Raw genomic sequence first — 24,496 nt, forward strand, 5'->3', positions numbered from 1 at the left:
GGAGGCGGGAATAGTACGCCAAGGGACACAGGATTGGCTAGCGAGCCCTGACCGGGTGGGCGGGGCCGACGAGTTGCCATCTCCCATTGGTTCCGTGCCATGCCCGTCACCCAGCGCCGCGCGGCCATTGGGCGGAGGCGGTGCCCGTCCCGCGGCGGCGGCGGCGCGCGAGGGAAGATGTCGGGCGGCGACGCGAAGAAGCTGGTGCGCTCCCCCAGCGGGCTGCGCATGGTGCCCGAGCACCGCGCTGCCCGCAGCCCCTTCGGCCTCGACGAGCCGCCCTGGGTGCCCGACAAGGAGGTACCGCCGGGGGCAGGGGCCCCGCGCTCCCCTTTCCCTCCTTCCTTTCCCTCTTCCCTTCCCCTTCGGTTTTTTATTTCCCTTAGGTTGATGGGTTAAAGGACTCGAGGATCGGGCTGTCACTCGTTTTTCATGGCTGTGCGGCTCCGTCGCGAAAATCTGCGAGCGATTTGGTGATTAGAAGTGTAGCGAAGTGTGCATCGTTGCTTTGAATGCCTATAAAGGCGGTTCTGGAGGCCGTGCAGGCTTAAAACTAATTGCACAGATTATTAAAGCAATAAGGCTGTGTTAGAACAGCCCTTCTGGCTCCTGGTGTGAATGTTCCTAGTGTTAAACAGTCATTGAACAACTCGGTCTGTTTCAGTCAACTTTGCTTTTAAATACTTACCAAGTAAACAACGAGATGGTGATATTTTCAATTTCATGTAACTAGAGTGATTTGTTGCCAGTCGCTGCAGCCAGATGCACATACAACATAGAATCCATTGTTTGTTTATTTATTTATTGCCAGCGTTCTGTGGTGTGGACACACGCCAGTGCATTTAAATGTGACCGGAATGAAGATTTATTTTAGATGAGCCAATGTGAATATAAGCGGGAGTCACCCAACAAAGCCGCTCTTGGTCTGTTTTGTATGGGAACACCGAGTCCTGCCTTGGTTAGGAATGAAGAAGAGAATTTTTTCCTCTTCCCGGTATCTCTTGAGGCAGAAAGTTCTATGTGAAATAATGATATGCCAGCAGAGTTTCTGCAGCTCAGGCCGGTCTCTGCTGCTATAAAGGGTGGGAGTCGTAAATCACTTGACGGCTTGCCCAAAACAGCCCTTTTTTGGGAAGTGAGTACTCAGCTCATGCTGAACGAGCGATCTGCTGCAGTATCTAGTGGGAATTTTCCCAAGTTAGTCTCGCCCATAGGTAGAAAAGCCTCCCGACCCTCAGCAGTGGCTGTTCTCTGCCTTACCCGGGCGTGGGGAAGGGAAATTCTCCGCAGTGACCTCTGCGGGACCGAGCCCCGCGTCCCCCGCCTGTGTCCGACCTGTGAGCCCGGAGCACAGGCCCTCGGCCAGAGGCTTTCCTTGTGCTGCTGCATCCTCTGCACTCACCTGGAAACCTGACTCCTGGCATCATCTTCATCAGGGGATAGCGTTTGTGTAACAGCTCAGTTGGAATTAGTTTTGTCCCTCACCTTTCGGAAGTGCAGTTTAGTCAGAGGTCTGTGATTTTAGCAGGCTGGTTTCATTAAGGAAAACAAAATACCTCTAACGCAATTCTACTATGTACAACCATCTTAATTCAACTAAAGATTGTTTGGGGATTGTGATAGGATTTATTTAAACTAGTTAGGTGTATTTAGAGTATTAAGTCCGTATTTTTTATATACATCTGTGTGATGTATGTTGTTAGTTTGAATTTTATATAACAGTTCTATTGTAGATATTAATTCTTAAAATTCAACTTTTCCCCTGTAGTCTGCTGGTCTATAAGCTGAGGCTTTTGAATTGTGACTGAATGTGCCCAGTAATATTTGCTATTGAGAGGAAGTGTGATAGAGGTAAATATTTTAAATGTGTATGTTAATGCAAGATTAAGATTGGGAGTTGTTATTTTGTGCCTAGTTATTTTTCTAGATTTCTGGAAGTACTTTGGAGTTCTGACATCCCTTTGGTTAACAATTTCCAAATATGTTACAAACCTTTTCCTTAAATAAAGCAGGTATGTGATACACGGAAGCTTATAAATTCCATGTTTTTGTTAAGAACAATTAAATTTAAAGAGACAGGGTTACCTAAGCAATGAATTAGTTGAGAATGCTTGCTCTTGTTACCATGTCAGACAATTAAAAATGAAGTGGCTATGTCCAAGACAATACCTTGAGTGGTATTAGGAAATGCTGATCTGGCTTTTCGAATCCATTGGCTTTTGCTATGCAGCCAGTAACACTCACAAATCCAGTAGCTTTATTTTTCTTATGCAAAAAGAGTCAACTGGCTTATTTCTTAAAATTAAGGCCACCTAAGAATTATGACAGTTGGTAGTTTTGTGCAGCTTGTACAGCATTGAAATACAATTCAGTTTTTAATTGTTACGTCACAAGATTATACAGTCTTAAAATATCAGTTACTATGAGGAATTTGAAAGGCTGAAGCAGGATGACTGAAAACTTTTGATAATCATATTTGTAATACATGTAATGAATTGGGGGGGGATTTATGAAAGTCTGTGCTGACCATCATTAAACTTGAGACAGAGCTTAAAATGTTGGTCTCTGCATGTGCCTTGTCTGATTCAGAATTTCTTTTTTTAATCACTGGCAGAGCTTAATTAATGATATTTCTGTTAAGGAAATGTTGGACTATAAATGGAGTAAAATGTGTCAGTTTGCCTCCAGAGGTGGCCAAACCTCGTGATATCCAGCTGTGTACCAGATGTTTCCGTGGCTGAGGAACACTGTGTGCTGCAGAGGAGCCGACAGATGTGGTGGAAGGGTTCCCTGGGCTCCTCCATGGCTGCAGGATGGAGCTGAGCTTCCTTTAGCTGGCTCCTCGCTTGGCTCAGGCTCTCGGAGGGGCACTGGCTGTGTGGCAGAGCTCCCTTGGACTCCTGGCAAAATCCAGGCTCAGGCAGTGTCAGAGAGCACCGTGAGCTCTGTCTGCCCTGTGATTGCATCCTGAACTTGCTCGTTTGCAAAGGTTTGCTGTGTTAAGGAGTTCAGCCAGGTGTTCTCATGCACCATGTCTTGAATCACTCTGTTAATATTTATACAAATAAGGCATGTGAAGTGTAACTGTAGATCCCTGTCCATGGATGGGATTCTTACCTCTGGCTGGATCCCTGGGATTATGGAAACAAGTTATCACACTTGAGCAAACCCATGAGAACTTTGCAGTGAACCAGCTCTCTGTATTTTTAAATTAATGCCAAGATCCAACAGCTGTTGGATGTTCTTCCATTTTCCTCTTGCTAGATGAAGTAATCTAATACTGATATTGGTGGTTGACTGGACATGAAATGAATGTACTTGTGACATGAATTCTTATTTAATTTTCTGCTTTGCATCTTTTTGTTTGAAGACACGAGAAGTAACTTGGACATTGTGCTTCCTTCTCTGTTAATGTGATAAAACCTCTCCAAGCAATAAAGCTTTAATTCAGTACTTGTCACTGTTTAATTATGTCAGTGTATGGATGAATATGAAGAATTCACCTTTCAGGATGTTCTCAGCAAATTTCTTGTCCCAGGCAAAGTAGAAGTTGACATTATGCAAATGGTTCATTTGGTTCTGGTTAATTAAAGCAGAAATACCTCTAAGGAACAGTATCTTGAACTTGCTTGTGTCAGAACATTTTCCTGGGGAAATCCCATTTTGCAATGCCAGCTACCATGTGCAAGTTGACTTGTGATTTATTTAGGACTGCTCTTTGTATCACACAGGGCTGGAATTCAGAAATATTTTTCTATAGTTTGTGTTAAATAAGAGGATGGATAATTTTGTTCCTTCCTAGAAACCACTTTTACGTTTAGCATAGCATTCTGTATGAAATCTATGTAGGACAGTATTTAGAAGAGTTTCAGTTTGATTTTTTTTTTTTTTTTTGTCCCCTCCAGCTTGTGACTAATGCATTCTGCATTTTGGCAAAAACCAAATAAAACAAAAAAACCCAAACCCCAACCCCCCTAAAAACCCAGTGCAGGCCAACTGAAACCTGCCCCCCCAACTCCCACCAAAACCCAGCCAAAACACTTGCAAATTATTTTTTGTTTCATTAACAAAATTAATTAGAACTCAGGTAAATTCAAGGCATACCAAAATTATTGCCAGGTCCAGCTCCCAGTCAAGCTATTAAACTACATGTTGAAAATTAAAACATCAAGGTAGAGTAAAACATTATATTAGCTGTAGAGATCTACTTGTTACAGAGGTGAAACCTGGTGTGTGCTGAAATTGCTTCATACTGAACATTATTTATCAGTGAGTGTTGAAGTAAGCTTTTCTGCAGTCACTGTGAAAAGATGTGTTTGGATGCCTTAGTCCAGTGTTATTTAAAACAATTCAGGAACACTTCTAGTGCTCTTCTGTGTGGGATTTAGAAACAGCTTGTAACAAATTCTGCAAGTAGGTGTTTACGTTCCACTACAGTAACTACCATTACTGTCTAATGTGTTAAATGTCTGTTTAGACAGCAGAGCCTTTCATATAAACCACTGCCAATTATTAACCAGATGACACTTCAAAAGAACATGAAAAATTTCTGGAGAATTTTTAATTTAGCTGCTGTAATATTTTCTTGGCTGCAGTTGTTGAACTTGTGACAGTGATGGAGTATCTGCTGGAGCAAAAAGTCCCTGAATAGAAGCTGTTGTAACTTGAGGGGATTTATAGAAGAAAAATGGTTAAGTATTGAAATACGTTAATTAAAGGCAAAGGATGATTATTGTGTGCTTAGCAAATAGCACCTGCTCAGCTTAGGGCATGTGTTTAACAGGACATTCTGCTGTAGTTTGAGATGGTCTGGTTTGAGGAATTTCAGTTTCTAGAGTTACATACTTCAGTACAGGATCTAACCATGTTCTCCTGAGTAAGATGTCAGGCATAATTTTGCATTAATATTTGCAAGTAAATATAGCAAAAATTGCATTGTAAGCCTCAGACGCTGGGGTTTGATATGGTGGATAAAAATATGTAAAGTTTTGTTGAAAATCCAGTGACCTAAAAGGGCTGGGTATCAGCCCTTTGGTAGGTGACTTTCTATACAGACAATTTTGATTCTCCAACAGTCAGTAATCAGTTCTGGTTGTTAATACAGTCAAAACTGTCACCCCTTAAACTCTACTTAGTTGCAAGGGAGAAACTCCTTCAATTTTTTTCTGTCATTCTTTTGAAAAGAGTGTGGGTGTAAGTTTGTCTTAGGAAAGAGATATTTCAGGAAGTGACTTTTTGTAGCTGGAATAAACATTAGGTCTTGGTGGCTTGGAAGAAAACCAAGTATCTCTTAGCATGTTTCAAAAATGTGTGAGTATTGAGAATATTAAATTTTGTAAACAATGTTTTGGCGAGTCAGCAGAGCATCGTAGTAGAGTAAAGTGAGGACAACTCACAGAAAAACAGTTGGCTCTGGAATATAGGACTGGATGTATCTGGAATATCTGACTGGATAGCCAGAAATTATCAAGAATGGTAATTCTGAGATGTAGTTTTGCCTTTTGGCAGAATGCACAATTCATTAGGGGGAAGTTTGGCAGCTTTTCTTTTGTCTTGCAAATGGAGGTGACATTATTTTGCTACGTCAATATTAAATGAAAGCTATCCATGGTCAAAAGATAAAGGATGGAAATTTTTTGGAGGTGTTTCCTTATGGGGCATAATATAAAGCTCATTCTTTGTATATGATGGTAGAATTAAAGGTTTAAAAAAACTGTAGACTGATCTTAATTTGTACTATTTTCTAGTGCCCAAGATGTATGCAGTGTGATACAAAATTTGACTTCATAACTAGAAAGGTAAGAGAAATCAATGAAATATGAAACAGTTAAGTGTTGCAAAATAGTAAAATGGACATACTTTGAAAAGTAAACCAGGATTTGTCTTGAGTTTGGAAGAGAGAAATTCCAGTTAAAGTAGAAAGTGTAAACTACATAGTTAGGCTCACTGGATGAAGAGAAAACACTAACATTAAATTATGTTTATTAATGGTAAGAGGTCACTGTGGAATGCAGACTGGTGTGCAGAATATGACATGGAGAATTCTGCAAAGCACCCTCCCAAAGAAGGCCAGCAATGATTTTTAGGAGGGAATATCATTCCTTTGTATAATTACATTGACACTTTGTTAGCACAGGCTTATGAAAGTTAAGAAAGATGTGAAAGTGTGACTTGCAGTGCAGTGACATAGCTCATGTTTTTTAATTAAATTGTTTGGAGGGAGAGGGAAGGAGAATTTTTAAACCAGATGCACTCCTATGTTATACCAGATGACAAGCTGCTGCGTTTCCCTTGTGTTAGCTGTGGAAAGCAATTTGAAGTAGCCCTGGGAAATAGGAGCTCCAGAGAATTTTGCAGAACGTTTGGAAGGAAAGCCTAACACTGACCAAAACTGCAGTGTTATCAGTTCCTTGTATCAGACTTTCGTGCTTGCTTTGAGCCACAGATTAGTTCCTGCTTGCCTGGGAGTACTTGTTCTGTCATGAGAACTTGCATCAGGAAGATCTGCTGGCTCTGTCACACCCCTGCAGTGATCTGGAGCACAGGCCACTGGTTGCAGATTTAGGGGCTGTGGAACACGCTGCAATACTCGTTCTGGTTTTGCAACTTCACTCAAGTTGTGCTGTGCTGCCTGCTGCTTCTTGTAAAAGGAATACCATTAGGTTCTAAGTATGAAGACTTGAGAGTAAGTTTTAAAATAGAAGAATAGTATTTTCAGTTGAAGAATAGAAACTTCAGTTGAAGTTCTTCAAGATGTTTTCTCAGAAATGGGAAGGGACCTGGAAGCCACTCTTCTCACGGGTTTTTACTGACAGGGAGGTGAAGGACTTACTGGATACCAGAGAAGCCCTTTCCTGTCTTTTCTGCTTCAGAAGCATCTTTACAGAGTGCCAGCAAAGGCTTAGAGTGCTGCTGTTCATCTTATACTCAGTCCTTTGTGTCCAACCTTCAGAGATTCCTGTCTGCCACTGTAGCAGTTAATTGCTTCTGTCTGTCCTTCAACTTGCATGTTTCACACCTGAGAAACTGTTGTAGTAAACTTAAGAAATCATTCCCTACCAGTTTCCTTCATAAATAAATAAAGGAAATGTTCTTTTATGCTTAGCATCACTGCCGAAGGTGTGGGAAGTGTTTCTGTGACAAGTGCTGCAGTAAAAAAGTGCCTCTGCCTCGCATGTGCTTTGTGGACCCCGTGCGCCAGTGTGCGGAGTGTGCCCTGGTCTCGCAGAAAGAGACAGAGTTCTACGACAAACAACTCAAAGTGCTCATGAATGGTAAGCACTGAATGCTCAGATGTGCTTTCTGTCTCATTTGTATTTATTCAAATTCCAGTCAACAGCAAGAGCAATGCCTCTCGTTCATCAAGTTGCTGTTTTGTCTCCTCTTTGTCACGCCTCTTGTTTTTCAGTTAATAATTTTCTGTTACTGCTTTATTTAGAGAGAGGTTCACACTTCTTAGCCAATGTTTATACCTCCCAGTTTGTATTGGTTTTTACAAAGAGTGATTTAAAGGCAAATTTTTAATACTTGTGAGAACAGATGTGTGTGCAGTTGGCATTTTCCTTGAAATAATGCATCGTTTAGCCATATTCCTGTTACATTAAATAAGGATGAAAAATACTTCAGAGAGTATTTTAATATTTTCAAACAAGACACAGTGCTTGTTTCAAGCTTCATCTGAGAGCTTTGATCTTGTCTGTAGCCTACAGCTGTACTTGATGGCAGATCATCATGAGTACTCAATTTTAGGTTTAAACCTCCACACAATACAGTATTTCATGTTCCAGTTTCATTAAGAAAGCTGAAACATCAGTTTTTAAAATATTCTGTGATACTTCAGTACCTTTTGATGATCTCTCAGCATGATGCCAGTGTGCATAATGGGCAAGCTAAGCCCCCACGAGTGATGGGCATGGATGTTCTGGGGTGATCCTGGGTTCAGAAGGGAGTGTGTTCATCCTGGAGCACATAAATTGTTCTTCACTCTGGTTTGCAATGACGGTGCAGATGAGTTTTTAAATCACATCTTTTAAGCTGAAAACTTTTTTAGTTTTAGTTTAAAGCTTGTCCTGTTTGCATTCATGTTCTGAAGTTGTTCCTGAATTGCTGTAGAGCCACAGATCATGGTCAGAGATGCAGTGATGGTGGCTGTGATGTCCTTGTGCTGAAATGTCCTTCTTCAGCCTTGGTTCTGCTGTCTCTCTCTTGTTTCAGCAGCACAGGGGTCTGTGCTGGGGTCAGTGAGCCTGGCTGAACTGGGAAGTAATGAGGGGAAACTCAGGCTGCATGGTTCAGGTTATGGAGATGATTACAGACCATTTGGCAGGGCTGGATGTTATTTTGTTCATTTCCCAGGCCAGCAGTATTGGGATTAGGTAATACAGGGAGCATGAGAAATGGAGGAAGTAAAAGGGTCAGGTGTGTAGGACTGCTTGTAGTTCTGAGTCACTTCTCTTTGTAGCAACAGTGACTTTCCCCATGCCAAAGCAGTTTTGAGGGGAAGAAACAAAACATGAAGGCTGAAGTTCATTGACCTCACAATAAGACTGGGCCAGCCTTCAGTAATGAAAAAGAGATGTCTTTACAGTTTCTTAAGCATAGAACTGAAGGTCACATCCTGCTATTAAATTGTTCTTTTTTAATACAGAAGCAATCATTTGTGTTACAGTGACCACAGAGGGTCTTTAATTGCCTGTCTTTGCCACCTCCAAATCTCTTTGCATTTTTAAAAGACTCCTCTTGGATATCATCTGCATTTCTACACATGGGAGAAATTGCATAGCATGTGTGAAAGGTCCTATAAGTCAGAACATGATAATTAAAGATCAGCTTTTTATACTTGAGTGGTTTGCTGATGTTAATCAGTTTAACATTTCAGTTTTTCTCTCATTTCACTCAATTCAGTGTATTAGTAAGTAAAAATTAGTTGTTCTTTCTGATACCTGAATGTTGCTTCTTGAATTCTCTATTATAATACTAAAACATTTCTTTGCAGGTGCTACATTCTTTGTAACTCTGGGAACATCTGATAAATCTGAGCTCATGGTTTGTAGACTTTCCAACAACCAGAGGTGAGAAAGATTGATAGAAATTCCACTTGTAAACTATAGCATATTTGTACTTACAGCTCTATTATTACATAATAACCTAAAAAGATACAAACGTAACATGCTCTGAGGATATTGTAGAGAGAGTAATCTCAGACTGATAGATCCAGCAATACCAAAAAATGCTTGTTTGAAGTTACTAACAGCATGGATCAGAATGTCTTGGAAGGGTGGAATTAGAATGAAAAGTAATATTTTCTTGTTGATTTTTATCCCTCCTCAAAGAACACATAAACGGTATCACTGAGAGATTGTTTTATTTTTTTAATTTGATTTGGACTTGATATTGTAGAAAAATATTGGAAAAAACCTTTTTCTTCTGTCCTGTAGATACCTGGTTTTGGATGGAGACAGCCATTATGAAATTGAAATTGTACAGATTTCAACTGTTCAGATACTTACAGAGGGATTTACTCCTGGAGGTAAATTTTTCTTTTAATATAAATGAACTATTAAGAAAAAAAAAAAGTGCATTCAGTGTGTAACTGTGTTGGTTACAACTGCTCTCAGAATAGAGCATAGTCCCATGTGGCTACTGGGGTTTGGGCGAACACCTAAAGATTGAGAAGTTCCCCATCAGCCTTAATGCAGGAGAGCCTCTCACTAAATCTGAGTAAGGGTGGTTGTCATCTGTTCTCTTGGGTCTGTACAAATGTTTAACAGTTCCCTCCTATGAACTCTTAAATCAGTAATCTTTGGTAGTTTCCATTTCAGAATCCAGCTGGGATTTTGCCTTGACTGGTACAAACATTGTTAACAGGATGAAATGGGGGAGGGGGAGTAAATAATTGAATTATGCTTTCTTAATTTCATTTAAGATGAATGGGTGGCCAAATGCAACTGGTAATGTCTAATTTGGAGTGCAGCAACTTACTGCCCCATCTCTTACCAGATTTTAGAGTATTTCAGGATGAACCTGAATATGATTTGACTGAAATGAGAACAAACAAGGTCAGGAATTTCAAGAATTGCTCTTTATCAACACTTCTGTCACTGCTGGGTTTTTCTAATTGTGCAGCCCATCTGTGCATTATTCAGTCAGTACAGCATGTTAACTTGAATAAACTTACCTTGGTATTCAAATCAACCAGGTATATTGCTGAGTCACCTTGTTCACTACTCTTCTGACTGCTTTATCTCTTTTCTGCCTGCCTTCCTTCTTGATGGTAGAAAAAGATATTCACACTTACACCAGCCTTCTGGAGAGCCCGCCTGTTACTGAAGGTATCTGCAGTGCCCTTCAGCATGACTCACCCAAGCATGTCATGACCCCCTCACCTCTTTCTTCTCTGCAGTGCTGATTATTTGCTTGATCCATATTGCTGTTCAACTTGAGTTGTGTTCAAGTCTGACATGTATCTGTTCCTTTCCATATGTCTGTTTAATAAACCAAGAGTGAATGTTTTTGTTTTCTCTCTGGAGGAGAACTAAGGCATTCAAGGCCTTTAGACCAAGTTGTCCGTGCTGGGAGAAGGGAACATGAGAAATGATACTGGCAGTAGTACACAGTGTTACAGACCACCTGCTTCAGCAGATTGCTGAATTGGGTATACCAGAAATTAATATACTCCCTGTGTGCAATCTAGAAAGGCTTTGCACTGAAACTGTTAATTAATGGGTTGCTTTTACACAATTTTAAAAGAAAGGCCTCTTTGCTGTGCACGGTGTGTTCTGTTTTAGTAATGTTAGACATGGGAAAACTGGTGAAGGCTGTAGGTGTGTGATTTCCACCGGTTTATCTTTCAGTAGACCCTTTATCCATTATTCTGACCAGTAGGTGCAAAGAAGCAATTGAAGTTGAATTTCCATTTATCCTAGGAGAGTAGAAAATAGCTCTTTTATAAACTCTGCTGTGGGCTTCTGATTGGGTTAGGTGCATTAACAGCACTAACTAGATTGAGTTTGGCTTAGATTGTGATTTGTTTTGGCTCCTCAGATATTGTAGTAACAGCCTCCAGGAGCCCTCTCATGCAGACACTTCAAAAAAGAGCTTTGTAAAAAGTGTCCTGTGTGTGCTGGTGCTGTTTCTAGGGCTTAGTTTATGGTCCACTGCTGCAGGAAGTAATGACAGTAATGTGTCATCTGAAAAGTTCTTGTTTAGTGTCTGTATTTTTGCTTTGGTTTATCTTCATCTCTGCAGCCTCAGTAAGAGAGATACAAACACCTTGCTTATTGTGCTGTTGTCAGAGCAGCAGTCTTTGGTAGCCATTTCCTTCAGGAAGTAAATGATGCTGCCAGCTGTTCTGTAGCCCTTCCCAACTTTTGTCAGGCTTGGAGGGACTGCTGCCTGCTGTGCCAGACTGTAACCAGCAGGACCCTGTTTTGCCATCAGTCTAATTGGACCCTAAGCCTACAGATTGCAGGCCACTGTATGAAATGTGCTATCAGTCTCTTAACCTGGTGATAGTAAATCATGAGGGTGTTCCGGGTGTGTGGCTTTACCTGATGGCTGATGCAGGTTCTGTCTTGGTGCTTGGCAGAGAGAATGAAACAATATGAGGTTGCAGGTTCCACTGCCTGGCACTATGAGCCGTGGTCATGGGCTCCTCGGATCCAGCAGCTGCTTGTGCTCTGAACTGAGCAATGAGCACGTTTCTCCAGACATGCTCATGAGCTGGAAAACGTTGTGTTAGTTGGTAAAACCTGCTGCTGTTCCAGATGCTACTTCTCTTTTCAGGAGGCAACACTCGTGCCGTAGGAATGATCCTGCAGTACAAGGTTCCAGGGTCGGAGGAGGTGACACAGATGAAGTTTACTGCTGGTGAAGACTTCAGCTGTAACAAGAAGCTGTCAGCAGCCTGGCTGGCAGCTATGCACAAGGTAAGCAAAGCAGCCAACACTTAGACAAGGCTGAAGGAAATCTTTACGGGGGGTATTTAGCGGTCCACAGGAAGCATTCAGCCTTAGGAGTATTTCTATTACTTTTTAATTAAGGACTTCAGGGCCTTGTTGATTTGAAAACAGAAGCTATGGCTGGGTGTAATGGACATGACTTTAGCTTTCTGCTCAGAGACCTGAAGAATTCATGCACTCTGAAGGGTTTCCCAAGATCTTATGTCTGTTGTTAGATGAAAAGAATTAAGAATTTGGCTTTAAATTTCCTTGGATTTTGTTACTGGCTGAAGAATGTGCACTATGAAATACTCTTTTGAACCTAAGTTCAGCTAATTGTTTTTACTACTTCATGAAGTAGTAATCTACAAAGAAGATTCTTCTTTCCAAGAAGTTGTTTATTTTTGGAGATTGAAGACTTTAATCTTTTGGTGCTAGACTGTGCATGGATAATGAAACTGAAGGTTCATAAGTCACAGTTATGGTGGAAAAAAAACCCCAAAGCCACACTCAAATCAGTCACCTATCAATTGCTGATCAGAACTGTAATTTATAATGTGTATGGTCAGGTTTGTGGCTCTTTGCTGCTTTACTGCCATTTTAGAACTCCCCAGGTACTGCTACTCCAACTTTACTCTGTTTAGCATGGTGCGCTCAAACTTTCCATTACGATGCAAGTGCATTCAGCACTTCCTGAATGCTAGTACGTGCCTCAGATGGAGGAAAGTAGAGGAAGAATTTAAAGCTCTGGATTTAAAGGAGGTGTTTGAAGGGGTAGGAAGCAGATAAGGTGGCTGCAAGTGAAACTTCAGTTAACACTGACATTTTCCCATTCTGTTAGGCAACAAAACTTCTCTATGAGTCTCGGGACCAGTGAGAACTGCAGATGTGGCCTCCTGAGGGCACACCAGACACCAGCCTCCACAGACCTGCCTCTCACTTTGTGCTGATTTGACAGCTGGAAATATTTGCTGTTCTTGACTCTCTCTCATTCCAGTGTAGTTCATTATGTAAGAACAGGCAAATGCAATGTGAGTATTTTTTTGAACCATGAGTATTCACGGTAGTGTGCAATATGTATACAGTTAATGCTTTAAACAGCCTCACCTTTTAAGACTTTGTATATTTTGTTAAGCCTTTACTGGCACTTAATATGAAAGTGACCTGCACTACAGCTAATGTACAGCACAACTTTTATAGTAACCATTATATATACTGTTTGCTACAGGAAGCAAACAAATGTGTATGTCTCTTCTGCAGAGAATAGCTTTTGGGTATAGATCTCAGGTTTTTCCCTCTATCCAAATGTTTAAAATCAATGTACAAAAAAAATCTGCCTTAGATATGATTTTATAGAAATCATGTGAGTTTTTTTAAACATTTTATTTTAAACATCTAAATATTTCACCAAATACCACCAAATTTGACTTACATGAACTTGACCTTGAAACTTCACTTCTGTAATAAGCTTCCAAAATAATTTTTAGTTTTGTATTTTCTTTTTTGGTAACTAGCTTTTGTTAATCTAACTGTAATGCTATCTGAAATTGTATACAAATTAATGTACAAATATGAATAAATTAATTCACTTATTTAAAAAAATAGGTGCTCTTTAATTTTGTAATATACAGCTTCTTTAGTAACGGAAACCATGGTCTCTGAACTCTGAAAATTTTCACTTTTTCTAAAGAAAACACTAATTTTAGTTCTAAGTTAATTTGTCCCAGTTGGAATACTGGGATACTAGTGGGTAAGCATATCTTCAGTGAAGCTTATGAAACAAGGAGGAAAGGTGGGTTGACAGCTGTAACCTTGGCAAGCTACAATTAGTGTTTCCATGCAGACATGACCAAAGCCACATCTACTGTCAAGACCTCTAGAAAGAGTGGAGAATGCAGCCATGCCTTAGCAGTACTTTATTGTGCACATTTACATTTTCTCTGAATTAGTGTATCATAGGCTCTTGAAATCATCACATTCATGTAGCAGATTCTTCAACAATAATACCCTTTCACTTTTCACCACAATATATACAGTTAATGCTGACCTGTGGTAAAAGCAAGTTACAGCACTGCAGAAATGGATATATAAATTATACACAGAACTTGTACATGAAGAGTTAATCAAATTGCATACTGTTAAATGGGATAAAATTACAGGAAATATGGCTAAAACTTATAATGGGAAATTCAAAATATACTTTTGGTATATAAAATCATGTACAATTAAAACTCCAGTGAAGTGCCTGTTTGTGGGGTTTTTCTTTTTTGCTTGAAACTACAATGTAGTGGAACAGGTTATTGCATAACTTGCCTTGGCAGCAGTTGTAGGCTGCCAAGAACCACAGAAACTGTCCTCAAATAAGCTATTGCCTTTCTTAAATCCTTCTCTAAACCTTTTCTCTTTCTTCTCCTCGACTTGGCATCTACACGACCCTCTTTCCATTTCTATCCAGTCCTTCATATTTTCTTCTAGACAGACTCAGGCAGACTTCAGGTGACACAGTATAACCCTTACCAGACTCTTACCCTTTTCAACTATTGCACTTTCATCCCTGCAGACATACAAATCCCTTAAGCTGCTGCAACTTCAGTACTAACTGTTGTGTCCAGGCTGGATGAGCTTGGGGGGTTAGTAGGGGAACCTTTACATTCGTAGAGGTAACACCGGTGCTGTAGGCTGAATAATAAGAAAATAAAACACCAAGTGAAATATTGTGTAGGGTCTTTGAGAAGTGTACAAATACTGTTGGTTTTGTTAGTTCTCTAGCTTGATTCTAAATGCAAATAATGCAAGATGCTAGACTAGATAAAGCTTTCGTTGGGGTTGTCCAGGCTAGGATTTAAGTGTTGAGCATGTTGCCACCTAAAATCCTAGCCTATACCAAGCTTTGGTAACTACTTAATTATGCATGGAACAGGTGAAGATCTCGTGTCCTAGAACCCAAAGAGTTGATCGGTAATGAGAACTCAACATTCACTGGTATCGAACAGAAATAGCCAAAATCCCGACATGGGACAGTTGCTGTGGGGGGTTGGAGCAAACTGACAGTGCATCTGCACTCTGCAAATGACACCTCTGAACACGGAACACAAGAAAGCTCCTACCACAGAACTCTGACTCAAAACACCGCGTTAGACGAGAGTTGGCTCAACACTGTCAGTAGTGGAGGTGTCGCTCTCCTCGTCAGTGCTGGGTCACACAGAAACGATCCTCATTTACAAACTGCAGATCTTGGAAATCCTGGATGCTGTCCATTTAACAAGAGAAAGCACCATTAAAACTAAATATCATAGTTTTATTTCTCTGTGTGAAATGATCAAAAATGATGGCTCCAGTGTATGTTCTAAGTTTCCAGTTACCAGCATGGTGCTGCACTGCTGTACAACTGAATTCAAGCAAGGGTTCGCTGTCGAGGTTTTATTCGTGGATATAACTAAAAAAAATAGAATAACAGTATTAGGCTTTGCATGGTTAATACCAACTTTAACTGAGGGATACTTATTAGGCAGAACTGGGTGGTTAAGTATTTTGGGGGGGTGAGGTTTTTGTAAGCTTGGGGGTGTTCTTAGGCAACTCCTGAAAAACAAGATGCAGGAGGAAAAGGGCTGATTTACTCCTGCCAATGGCAGCAACATGGCATGGCTGCTCTGAAAATGACGTGGTGCATTTAGCTCAAGATCCAGAACAGACAAAGGATGCTTTTACATAAGTACAAAAATTCCCTGTTGAGTACTCTGGAGAGCTTATTTCCTGCTCTGCAAGGTTCTCTTATGCATTTTGTCCTCAGTAGCTCTCTACTTAGTCACTTTACATTCCTGGCCTCTCGTGACAGTGTTTCCATCTGTCTGAGCAGCATAAACGATGTGCCCACAGTTGTCATCTTCAAGGCTCTTTCCTGTTCTGACACACACACCTATCTTCCTATCTTGTGCCAGGTATTAAAAACATTCCCAAAGAATTATCTGAACCAAGGCTTCAAGCTGCCTAATAGAGTCACTGTGCTTTCCACAAGGGCTCTGTATTTTAGCCAAGGGGGAGAAAAAAGTCTTATTAAAACAAACTATATTAAAGAAACTAACTTGCTCAATGACAACCAGCACCAATCTCCTAATAGTAGCCTCTTCTGTTTGTTTACAATGGCACAGAAGCCAGAGAGAATAAAGGTAATTGCTTTACACCACTTCACAGTGCTGTGGATGGTGCACAGAGGGATTCTTACCTAAGATCTATCTGCTGTTCCTACTTCAGGTGCATGTGAAAAATAGAAGGAAGAGTGTGAAAGAACTTACCCCCAGGAGGTTTTTAGGCACATAGCCTTCCTTGTCATTGAGGCGGGCCCACCACCACTCCGTTTCGTTGTCATCCTTGCGCCTCAGAATAGTGATGGCATCGCCCTCATGGAATGACAGCTCATCATTGTTCTGGGCTTCATAATCCCACAGAGCATACACCACCCCTTTATTCATCACTCCCAGCTTCTCCTGCACTCCTGTTAACAACACCAGATGGTAAAATAGCCTCTTTGTCCCCTCTGAAATTTTTATTATTGACATGGTGGCCCAAGTATTAGTCTCCTGTTAATAACATTTCATGAACAGTTTTCAGCACTTCCATGATGAAATGCTGTCAGAAATTTAACTGCACGATATAAAAAAATATTACAGAATATTTCAGAGAATGAGGTTTTCCTCTTTTATTATACATGTAGCGGAAACTGCTTCCTACAGCAGGCCTTGTACAGAGACACTTGAGGCTTTCGGAATTCACACAATGTCAGATCTGACAGCCTTGAAGCTTAAATCTTCTGACAGAAATTAAAAATTTGTCTGTTCCATTGAAGTGCTTTTCTTGAAAAATGTATTTTAATAACTAAGCACCTTCTGTAAGTTGATTATTCATAAAGTGTATTTCTTTCTTTATGTGATCTGCTAGAAATTTGTGCATCTGGAAGTTAAAAGTCTCTCTTGTTAAAATACTTGACAGCTCAATGTTACAGTCAAACCTTCCTGTAGAAGCATTTCCTTGAAATGAAGCCAAATTAAAACTTTAAAAATCTTAACATTTGAAGGAGCCTGAGAAGTAATTCAAAACCCAGAAGGACTAAGACCAACATCACAGTGAAAAGGTTATTCTGGTTTTAGCACTTGGAAAGCACAGGGGCATGATGGGCCTTATCATCCAGTCTGGGGCCTAAGCAGATGTTTCACACAGATCAGAGGGACAAATCAGGATCAATCTTAGCAAAGAGTTGGTAAATGTCACAGCTTACCATACAAAAACTGGGAACACTGAATATAACCTTCTTCCATCTCCTCACACTTGTCTGCAGCAGTTTCTATATCACTTATAGTTGAAGCAAAAATAGCTGCCCCAGATTCAACCAGCAGTTTACAGAGATGAACACTATTGCAAGAAGCTGCACAATGCAAGGGTGTCCTGAAATAAAGCAAAAAAAATGTACATGTGAAAAAAGAAGCTTCCATGAGTCCTAACTTTCATCTTGCCATGTAGAGCCTGTCTATTTTAAAAGGAAATTGATGTTTATAGTATGTGTATGCATTGTCTAAAACCTGTCAAGCAGCTAGGGTGGATCTCAGGATTTACCTGACTCCAGTAAAGCCAAGCATTATGAAACAGATGATAGCAAAACTAATAATTTTCACAGCTTACAAAGCTGTGGGTGTAAAAGGGTATTTTCTAATACAAGGAAACCTGAAAGGTAAAACAAAGGTGAGGATTCACATTTCTCCCCCTAAAGACTTCAGGAATGCTACAACTACCTGTAAGGTGAGATTCTTTAAGAACACCAGTATCTGTAATGGGATCTTTGATGAAGAAACTTAAGCAAATTAACTTTTGTCATTTGTTATTTATAGTTTAATTATTTCAGCATCTGAACAAGAAATGCCACTCTACCACTAATTATCACGAACTGTTGTCTAATTTATGGTTTAAGTGTGCTTGCTTGGGAAGCTGTAACCTTGCCTTTGAGTTTGTCTCCACCTACAGCTTAAAGAGTACTCATTTGCTGGAGATAAAGAGAAAGGAAATTGTTCCCAAAACAGGTCTCAGCTACATTTTGAATGTGTATCTAAATGGTGCTTCTCCCAGATACTAGGTTAAAAATCTTGACACTTACCACCCATCACTATCTGCTGCATTTACATTTACACCAAAATCGAGCAGGAACTTCACAATGTGGTGATGACCAGCACACACTGCATTATGCAAAGGTGTGATGCCTTCATCATTTGGTTTACTGGGATCATCAACCTGTTGAAAACATAGATTAGTTCAGCACTTCTTCCTGAATACTGCATAAGGTTTCCCTTGTTTGAAAACTTACCTCATATATGATTCGTTGTACCAGATCAAATTCACCCTCCAGAGAAGCATCTAGGAGGAGAGCCAAGGGATTGAACTTCACTCTCAAACCATGGCCTGTTCTTTCTGAGTTGGGTTTCTTCAAGTTGGTACGTTTTGTCTGGGTAGAGATGAAAGTTGGAAGGCATCATTTCAGGTTGTACAAGTAGAAAAATGATTCATTTATGAATCTTCCTTAAATGATATTTTGAACTATGCAATCATTTCTATTTAAAAGTCTCTAAATAAAAGGCTTGATACATTACTACATTTTATGCAGTGAAAAAATGAAAAAGCAAGCCAATATAATTTCAAAGCTTCTAATTAAAGATAATGAGTGCAAGGAATGAAGTACTTAAGTCAGTGTTTTAAGCATCATCATCTTAATTGTATCTAATATAAGCTGTGCATATTACTGGTGGATTATCTGAGACACTGTGAAAACTTTTGCTTAGCCTGGAAAGCACCACACAATTAAGCCAGAGTCTGTACTTAGAGGAATCAATGCCTTGAATTAGCACGAGTCTCTGTGTTAGGTCAGGCCTGGCAAGTTGGGAGTTTTGTTGCAGGAACAGAAAGTACAGAACATGAAGCTATTTTATGTGGCATTCTAGCAGGTGTTACCAGAAGCAGCATTTTCAAGATCTGAAGCACATTTAAATGTGTTTTGAGAATATTCTGGATCCCTTACATGTGTCCTTGTCACTTCCTGGGCAAAAAATAATCTATTACTAACTACAGCTTTTATAGAATGCTTTTAGTCTCTAGCTCTGTAGGATCTGTTTTCTCTTATGGACCTATATAGGATGGCTATTTCAGTTTGGAAAATAAACCCTTCACATTATGAATAATATTAGTTGCTAGCATATCCCATTCTCCCAGAAGTATCCTGGCCCTTATGGGGCTCATGGAAAACCATACAAAGCCTTGTGCACACTGCAGTTAAATTCTCAGAGGAATGCAAGGTTCCTACCTGTATCTAAAAGTGAGGATGAACCTTGGTTTCAAAGAGTGAGTGATACCACAACAACAAAGAAAAAGATCCAGTTTTTTCTGTATTTTTCAATTCTCCAAATGTGGTAGATTTTAGTAATGACAAGTATTTAAAAGATTTTAGTGCAGCTGGAGGATGGACTTTGGAAGCAATTCAAAGTATGTGACAAGCCCATTAGAAGAACATTTCTGCTATCACGAGCCAGCTGTGCAGCTGCTGGAGTTAGCCTGGGCCTATTTTCTCTGAGAGGGCAAAAGCAGTGCGGTTTCCCCAGAACAGCTATTTCAGCTTGTCTGCAAATGAAAAAGCTTCCCACTGACATAACTATTTGTATGAAACTAAGGGTAAGCTATCTATGAAAGCCTGGACAAATACATACACAACCTCCCGTTACTTGTTTGCATATTTTCCTTATTAAGCAGCTAGAGTAGTAAAGAATCTAATCCATCAGAATTCTCCCTGGAACTCTCCTTTTTTTGGTTTTCTTTCTTTTTAATATCATGAGACTCAAAGTGCAAAGATACCACTGAGCACAAGCTTAGCATATTCCAGTGATGCTTAAGCACAAAGCTAATTCTGTAGTTTACAAAGTTGTTCTTTTGCTTTATTACTTACTGGAGGAAGTGGAGGAGGAAGAGCAGGTGGCAAAGGAGCTTCATCTTCTACTGGAGAACTGGCCTCTGGTGTGGGACTGGGTGACTGCTCAGTAGAAGGAACTATAGCAAGATTGTTGTTGTTGTCTTCAGTTGTCTCAGGTGTTTGATTTGTGGTTTCAGTGCTTATCAGCTCCTCGGTAGCGGGAGAAGGTAACTCATTATCATTGGCATCTGATGAAGGGGGTGGTTCATCAGGGACAGGAACTGTAGGTTGCACGGGGATTGGTTCTTCAATATTGCCATTGGTGCTGGCGTTCCCGTTATCAACGTCAGCTAAGTTGCCTATGAAGTCCTGTGGATTGCTTGGCTGATAAAAAGGAGCACTTTCTATCCCTCCAGCCAGGGTATTAAAGCGCTGATACAATAATTTTTGTATATTGGGTCCACTCGGTCCCTCTGGCTCGGTGATGGAGCTGCGTTTCTTTAACGGCCTCGGAGCATTAGCCAGTTTTCTCCTCAGAGCCTCAAGGTCAGCATCACTCTGATACCGTAGGGGTGAGTGCACAATAGGGGTGAGTTTAGTAGGACTGAGAGGACGGGGAATGTTTTCCACATTGCTGTTTTCACTGGGTGGTGGGGCATTTTCCAGCTCTTGATCTTTTTCAGTGACCTCAGTCTGAGGCTGAGATTGTGGCTGTGAGGGAGACTGGGCAGGCAAAGAGCCATGAAGGAATGGCAAGGGTGAGGGAGAGGTTGAACCAGACTGTAATACAGGTTTTCCATAAACTGAAGAAAAGAAAGATGGAAAACAGTGAAGAGCTGTTCTTAAATTGTATAACAACATATTTATAAATAAACTATTGCTACTTGTTTGATACTAATACAGAAAGAAAAAAAATATTGTTCTGGGGACTGTCAAAACAGAAATAAATACTTACCTGTTGGTGATGCTGATGCTTCTTACAATTATATACTACAAGTAGCATCTGGAATCTTTTTCCTCTTTCATGAGGAAACAGTAAGAGAAGAAAAACTCTCTTACCTAGATACTGTTTTTTCAACTTATTTATCAAACTATTGGTAAAGTATCCAGTCTATATTGTTCCAATTGCATCTTGTTTTAAAATGAAAGGTTTATCAATTCATACTTATTGATAACCTCAAAACTATATTGGATGACTTTGCCGCTATGCTGCATGCACAAAAATAACTTTCCTCACACATACAGACAAGTTTTCCAAACTGATAAGTCAACTAAACCAAGAAAGTAGATCTTAATGTATTTCAAAGAAAAAAAGCAAAATATATTCTACCTGCTTTTACTGACTTATTTAAAGTATTGTACACAGCTTGCTGGTAATTCTTTGGTGGTGTTGCTTGCTGAAGATACACTGAGTAGATGGAACTGGAATTCACTGTCTGTGGCCCTTTTCTGGGAGACTGAGGTCTGGATCCTTTATCAGCGAGAAAAGGTCTGATTGCCACAGTCAAAGGCAGTTCTGGTCTGCCCTCTCCTCCTGGGAACAAGGGGGGACCGGAGGGTTGATACGTGGGGCTGGGAGGGACTGAAATTCTCTGCTGGATCTGCTGTGAAGAGCTGGGCTGGTGCACGTTGCTGGGTGGCGGGAGAGGAACCGGCCTTTGCCGATTTGCTATACTGGTGCCAGGCCTGGGCAGGCTGCCATCCTTCCTTCTTTCTAGAGAGTTTGTAGAACCTGTTCCTAAGGGAACTGGGCTTGGATAGGTCCCATAGTTCTGAGGCAACTGCTTGCTTACACCAGGAACTGTTGGTGGCACCTTCCCCAGGTCAAGACCCTGTGTAAGAACAATAAATAATATATACCATTTAATTAAATAAAGTACTTCTGAGCAAGAATATCCCTCTTTCAACATACCATACTAGAAATCTTGTGGGACAGCAAAGGAGACAAAACAAACAATTTGTGTTCCTTTATCACTAGATATGATTCTGGGTTTATCAGAGGATCTCATCATACCTCAGACAAAGGCCACTGTTTAAAGGCACCTTCAGTTGTAACACATTCATATCAATTCAAAACTATTTGCATACATGCAAAGCCTGAGTAACTTGTTCTAGGTTCCAGATCTCAGTGTCTAGTTGATAACATACTTGAAAACATATGCTGTCAGTTTACCAAAACAACTTAAAGACCAAGTCCTTATTCTTTAGAGATTATAGTCTTAAAGAATTCATAAAGTACTAGCACAACAGTGGAGACAGATACCACTAGTGGACTCACTTAAGGATGGATTTAATGACTTCTTGTTTGAGACTTTTATGAGAAAAATAGTACATTGAAATAGTAATAATCTCTACAAAGCAAAAAGACTAAGATATGAGTTAGAAATACGTGAAGGAGGGTGGAGAGGATTAGGAGAAGCATAGAGAGAAAAGGGGAGATTAGATATATAAAAGAAAAGGAAGGAATACAAAGTACTGTAGTTGAAACAAACCCACACATTTGAATGTGATAAAACCAGAAAGGAATGGAAGAAATACAAAGGTAATTTTCTTTATGACTTTTAAAATAAACAGCAGCAGGGACATGGAATGTGTATCTAATTGAAGTGAGTTCAGCTATGAAAGCCAAAGGTTCATAATTTCAACAAAGCAGATCTATAAATATGTCACAGATGAAACTCACCAGCTTATCAGTACTTCCTAATACTGAAGTTGGCAAGGGCTGACTGGATATTGTTCCTTGTTTTAAAGCAGTATCCATGCTTGATTCTTTCCAGTCTGTGCTGGAGATCTGAGGGGGTTTTACCACAGGGGCTGAGCTCTGTTTAAGTATTGGCCAATTTCCATCATTAGCTTGAAAACAGACAAAAATACTAGATTAAAGATAATCTATACTAGCATTGCAAACAAGCAAAAAATGTGAAATAAAACAGCTGAGATTACAGTGGGATTAGTTTTATTCTAGAAGTGAGATAATTATGATAAGTATATTAATAATCATCTCATTACTATGAGATGATTATTAATATTTGATTCAGAAATCAATACTGAAAGCCAAATCACTGCATAGAATGTGCTGTTCACTACCCTTTAATATTCAAATAGCATTGAAAATTATTATAGAAAAAATGTGATTAAAATTTTAGCTTGAGTGTTGCATATTCTGCTATTAAAAGGCAAACAAATTCAGAGCAACAATCTGTACAGGAACACTTCATAAACACAATTCTTTGGGTACTATCCAGAGACACTGTCAAATGACACTAAATGTTAAGTCGATGTAAGCCCCGAGTGGACTTATTCCAAATTTAAACTGTGGTTACCAGATTCATTCACCCATAACAGGATGAAAAAACTCCCTTCAACAGCAGGGTGGAACAAAAGCACACATTCCTTTGCTGGAAGTGGTGGTTAACTCACCTTTTGTTTTTCCTCAACATACTCACCTGATAAGAATTGCCCCAGAGATTTAATATTAAATAAATTTATGAAGTCAGCTGGCAACTTTAACTCACAGTGTCGACACAAGTCATGGGCTTTTATCTTCATCATATGCAAAATATCATGCACAGCTGCACATAAACTGAGGCAACAAATCCTTAATGAAATCCTAGATGCATTGATGTTACTTTATTAACTGTGTGAGACTAGTTTCAGTTCTCTAAGTAAGCAAAAGAGTTTAAGTAGCCTAATAATTAGATATGGCTTATAGTAACTAAATAGATCCCATGTTAGCTCGTAAGGATTTGATTTGCCTTTACAAGATTAAATTTCAGGCATCTCTTCCTCTAAGGAGACTGGAGATCATTCCTCCATCCCTATGGCTTGTAATTGTTGTAGTGGAGCACTTAAATCAGTAAAGGTGACGTGCAACACATAATTGACTTGAGTACAGGATAGCAGCTAAAATGGAGGGGGATCAGACATGTGTGGAGATTCAGTGAAATTTCTGGATGCCACAGTAATATAGTATCAAATGAAAATCAGGTATTTAGAGGCCAAGTTTCCTATTTCAGTTCTAAGCCTCTAGAAAACAGAATCTGCCTCTAGAAAACTGAATCTCTGTCTAGTATAGTAGTCTCAAAATAAGCTGCATAGGAACATTCTAATGAGAGTGAATTTTCTATCACCACTCTACTTTCTATCCACAAGCCTTTGTCGAGTATCTCAAAGCAGGATTAACACTTGCAAATTTTTACACTGATAATACAGCATATAGTCCAGAAATCACTTTTCACACTTGCAAACTGCCAGGAAGTAACATAATGAGGCCCAGTTTCAATACTGGCATTATCCAAGAGCTGAAAATGTTGTGGGTTTTGTTTGCCATTGTTTCTAATCACCTGGTTATCAAGAGCAAAACCAGAAAGATGTCTAAACACTTAGGCTCTAAATAATGGCAAATTTTCCAACTGTGCACTGAATTAATGCTTACTGTACAAAATACACAAGACATTCTTTACTTCTAGTAAGGTTACAGTTCAGTAAAACCTTTGTTTTGAAGATGAGTGAAAGGTGTTATAATTGATTCATGCTAAACATGAAAGCGTCTGGATCTTAAGTTTAGTTATGAGGAAAGCATTTACAGAACAACAGCAAAAGACATGACAAATTTAAA

The 24,496-nt window shown here is 39.8% G+C and overlaps 2 protein-coding genes across 8 annotated transcripts in view; one reads left to right on the forward strand and one right to left on the reverse strand.

Moving 5' to 3' along the window:
- Positions 1-143: 143 nt before the first annotated feature.
- On the forward strand, positions 144-13,541 carry ZFYVE21 (zinc finger FYVE-type containing 21). 2 transcript variants are annotated; one of them, XM_015630908.3, is made up of 8 exons: positions 144-300; positions 5,748-5,798; positions 7,106-7,274; positions 8,996-9,071; positions 9,438-9,529; positions 10,278-10,331; positions 11,785-11,927; positions 12,781-13,541. In XM_015630908.3, exons 1-8 carry the CDS (start codon positions 178-180, stop codon positions 12,814-12,816), a joined length of 744 nt encoding a protein of 247 aa, XP_015486394.1. In that variant the 5' UTR covers positions 144-177; the 3' UTR covers positions 12,817-13,541. The 2 variants fall into 2 exon arrangements, with proteins under 2 accessions (XP_015486394.1, XP_015486395.1); XM_015630909.3 differs by lacking the exon at positions 10,278-10,331 and having other exon boundaries at positions 146-300.
- A 288-nt stretch (positions 13,542-13,829) lies between these two features.
- Positions 13,830-24,496, reverse strand: part of PPP1R13B (protein phosphatase 1 regulatory subunit 13B) — a 68,541-nt gene continuing 57,874 nt past the window's right edge. For all 6 annotated transcript variants that reach the window (XM_015630904.3, XM_015630903.3, XM_015630902.3 and 3 more), the window contains 8 exons: positions 22,562-22,731; positions 21,209-21,710; positions 19,915-20,681; positions 18,289-18,426; positions 18,082-18,215; positions 17,212-17,378; positions 16,232-16,431; positions 13,830-15,375 (listed from right to left, as the gene is read on the reverse strand). In XM_015630904.3, the coding sequence (XP_015486390.1) occupies positions 15,334-15,375; positions 16,232-16,431; positions 17,212-17,378; positions 18,082-18,215; positions 18,289-18,426; positions 19,915-20,681; positions 21,209-21,710; positions 22,562-22,731 (2,120 nt within the window). In that variant the 3' untranslated portion in view covers positions 13,830-15,333. The remainder of the gene's footprint in view (positions 15,376-16,231; positions 16,432-17,211; positions 17,379-18,081; positions 18,216-18,288; positions 18,427-19,914; positions 20,682-21,208; positions 21,711-22,561; positions 22,732-24,496) is intronic.

Source organism: Parus major, chromosome 5, assembly GCF_001522545.3.
Source record: "Parus major isolate Abel chromosome 5, Parus_major1.1, whole genome shotgun sequence".
Lineage (NCBI taxonomy): Eukaryota > Metazoa > Chordata > Aves > Passeriformes > Paridae > Parus > Parus major.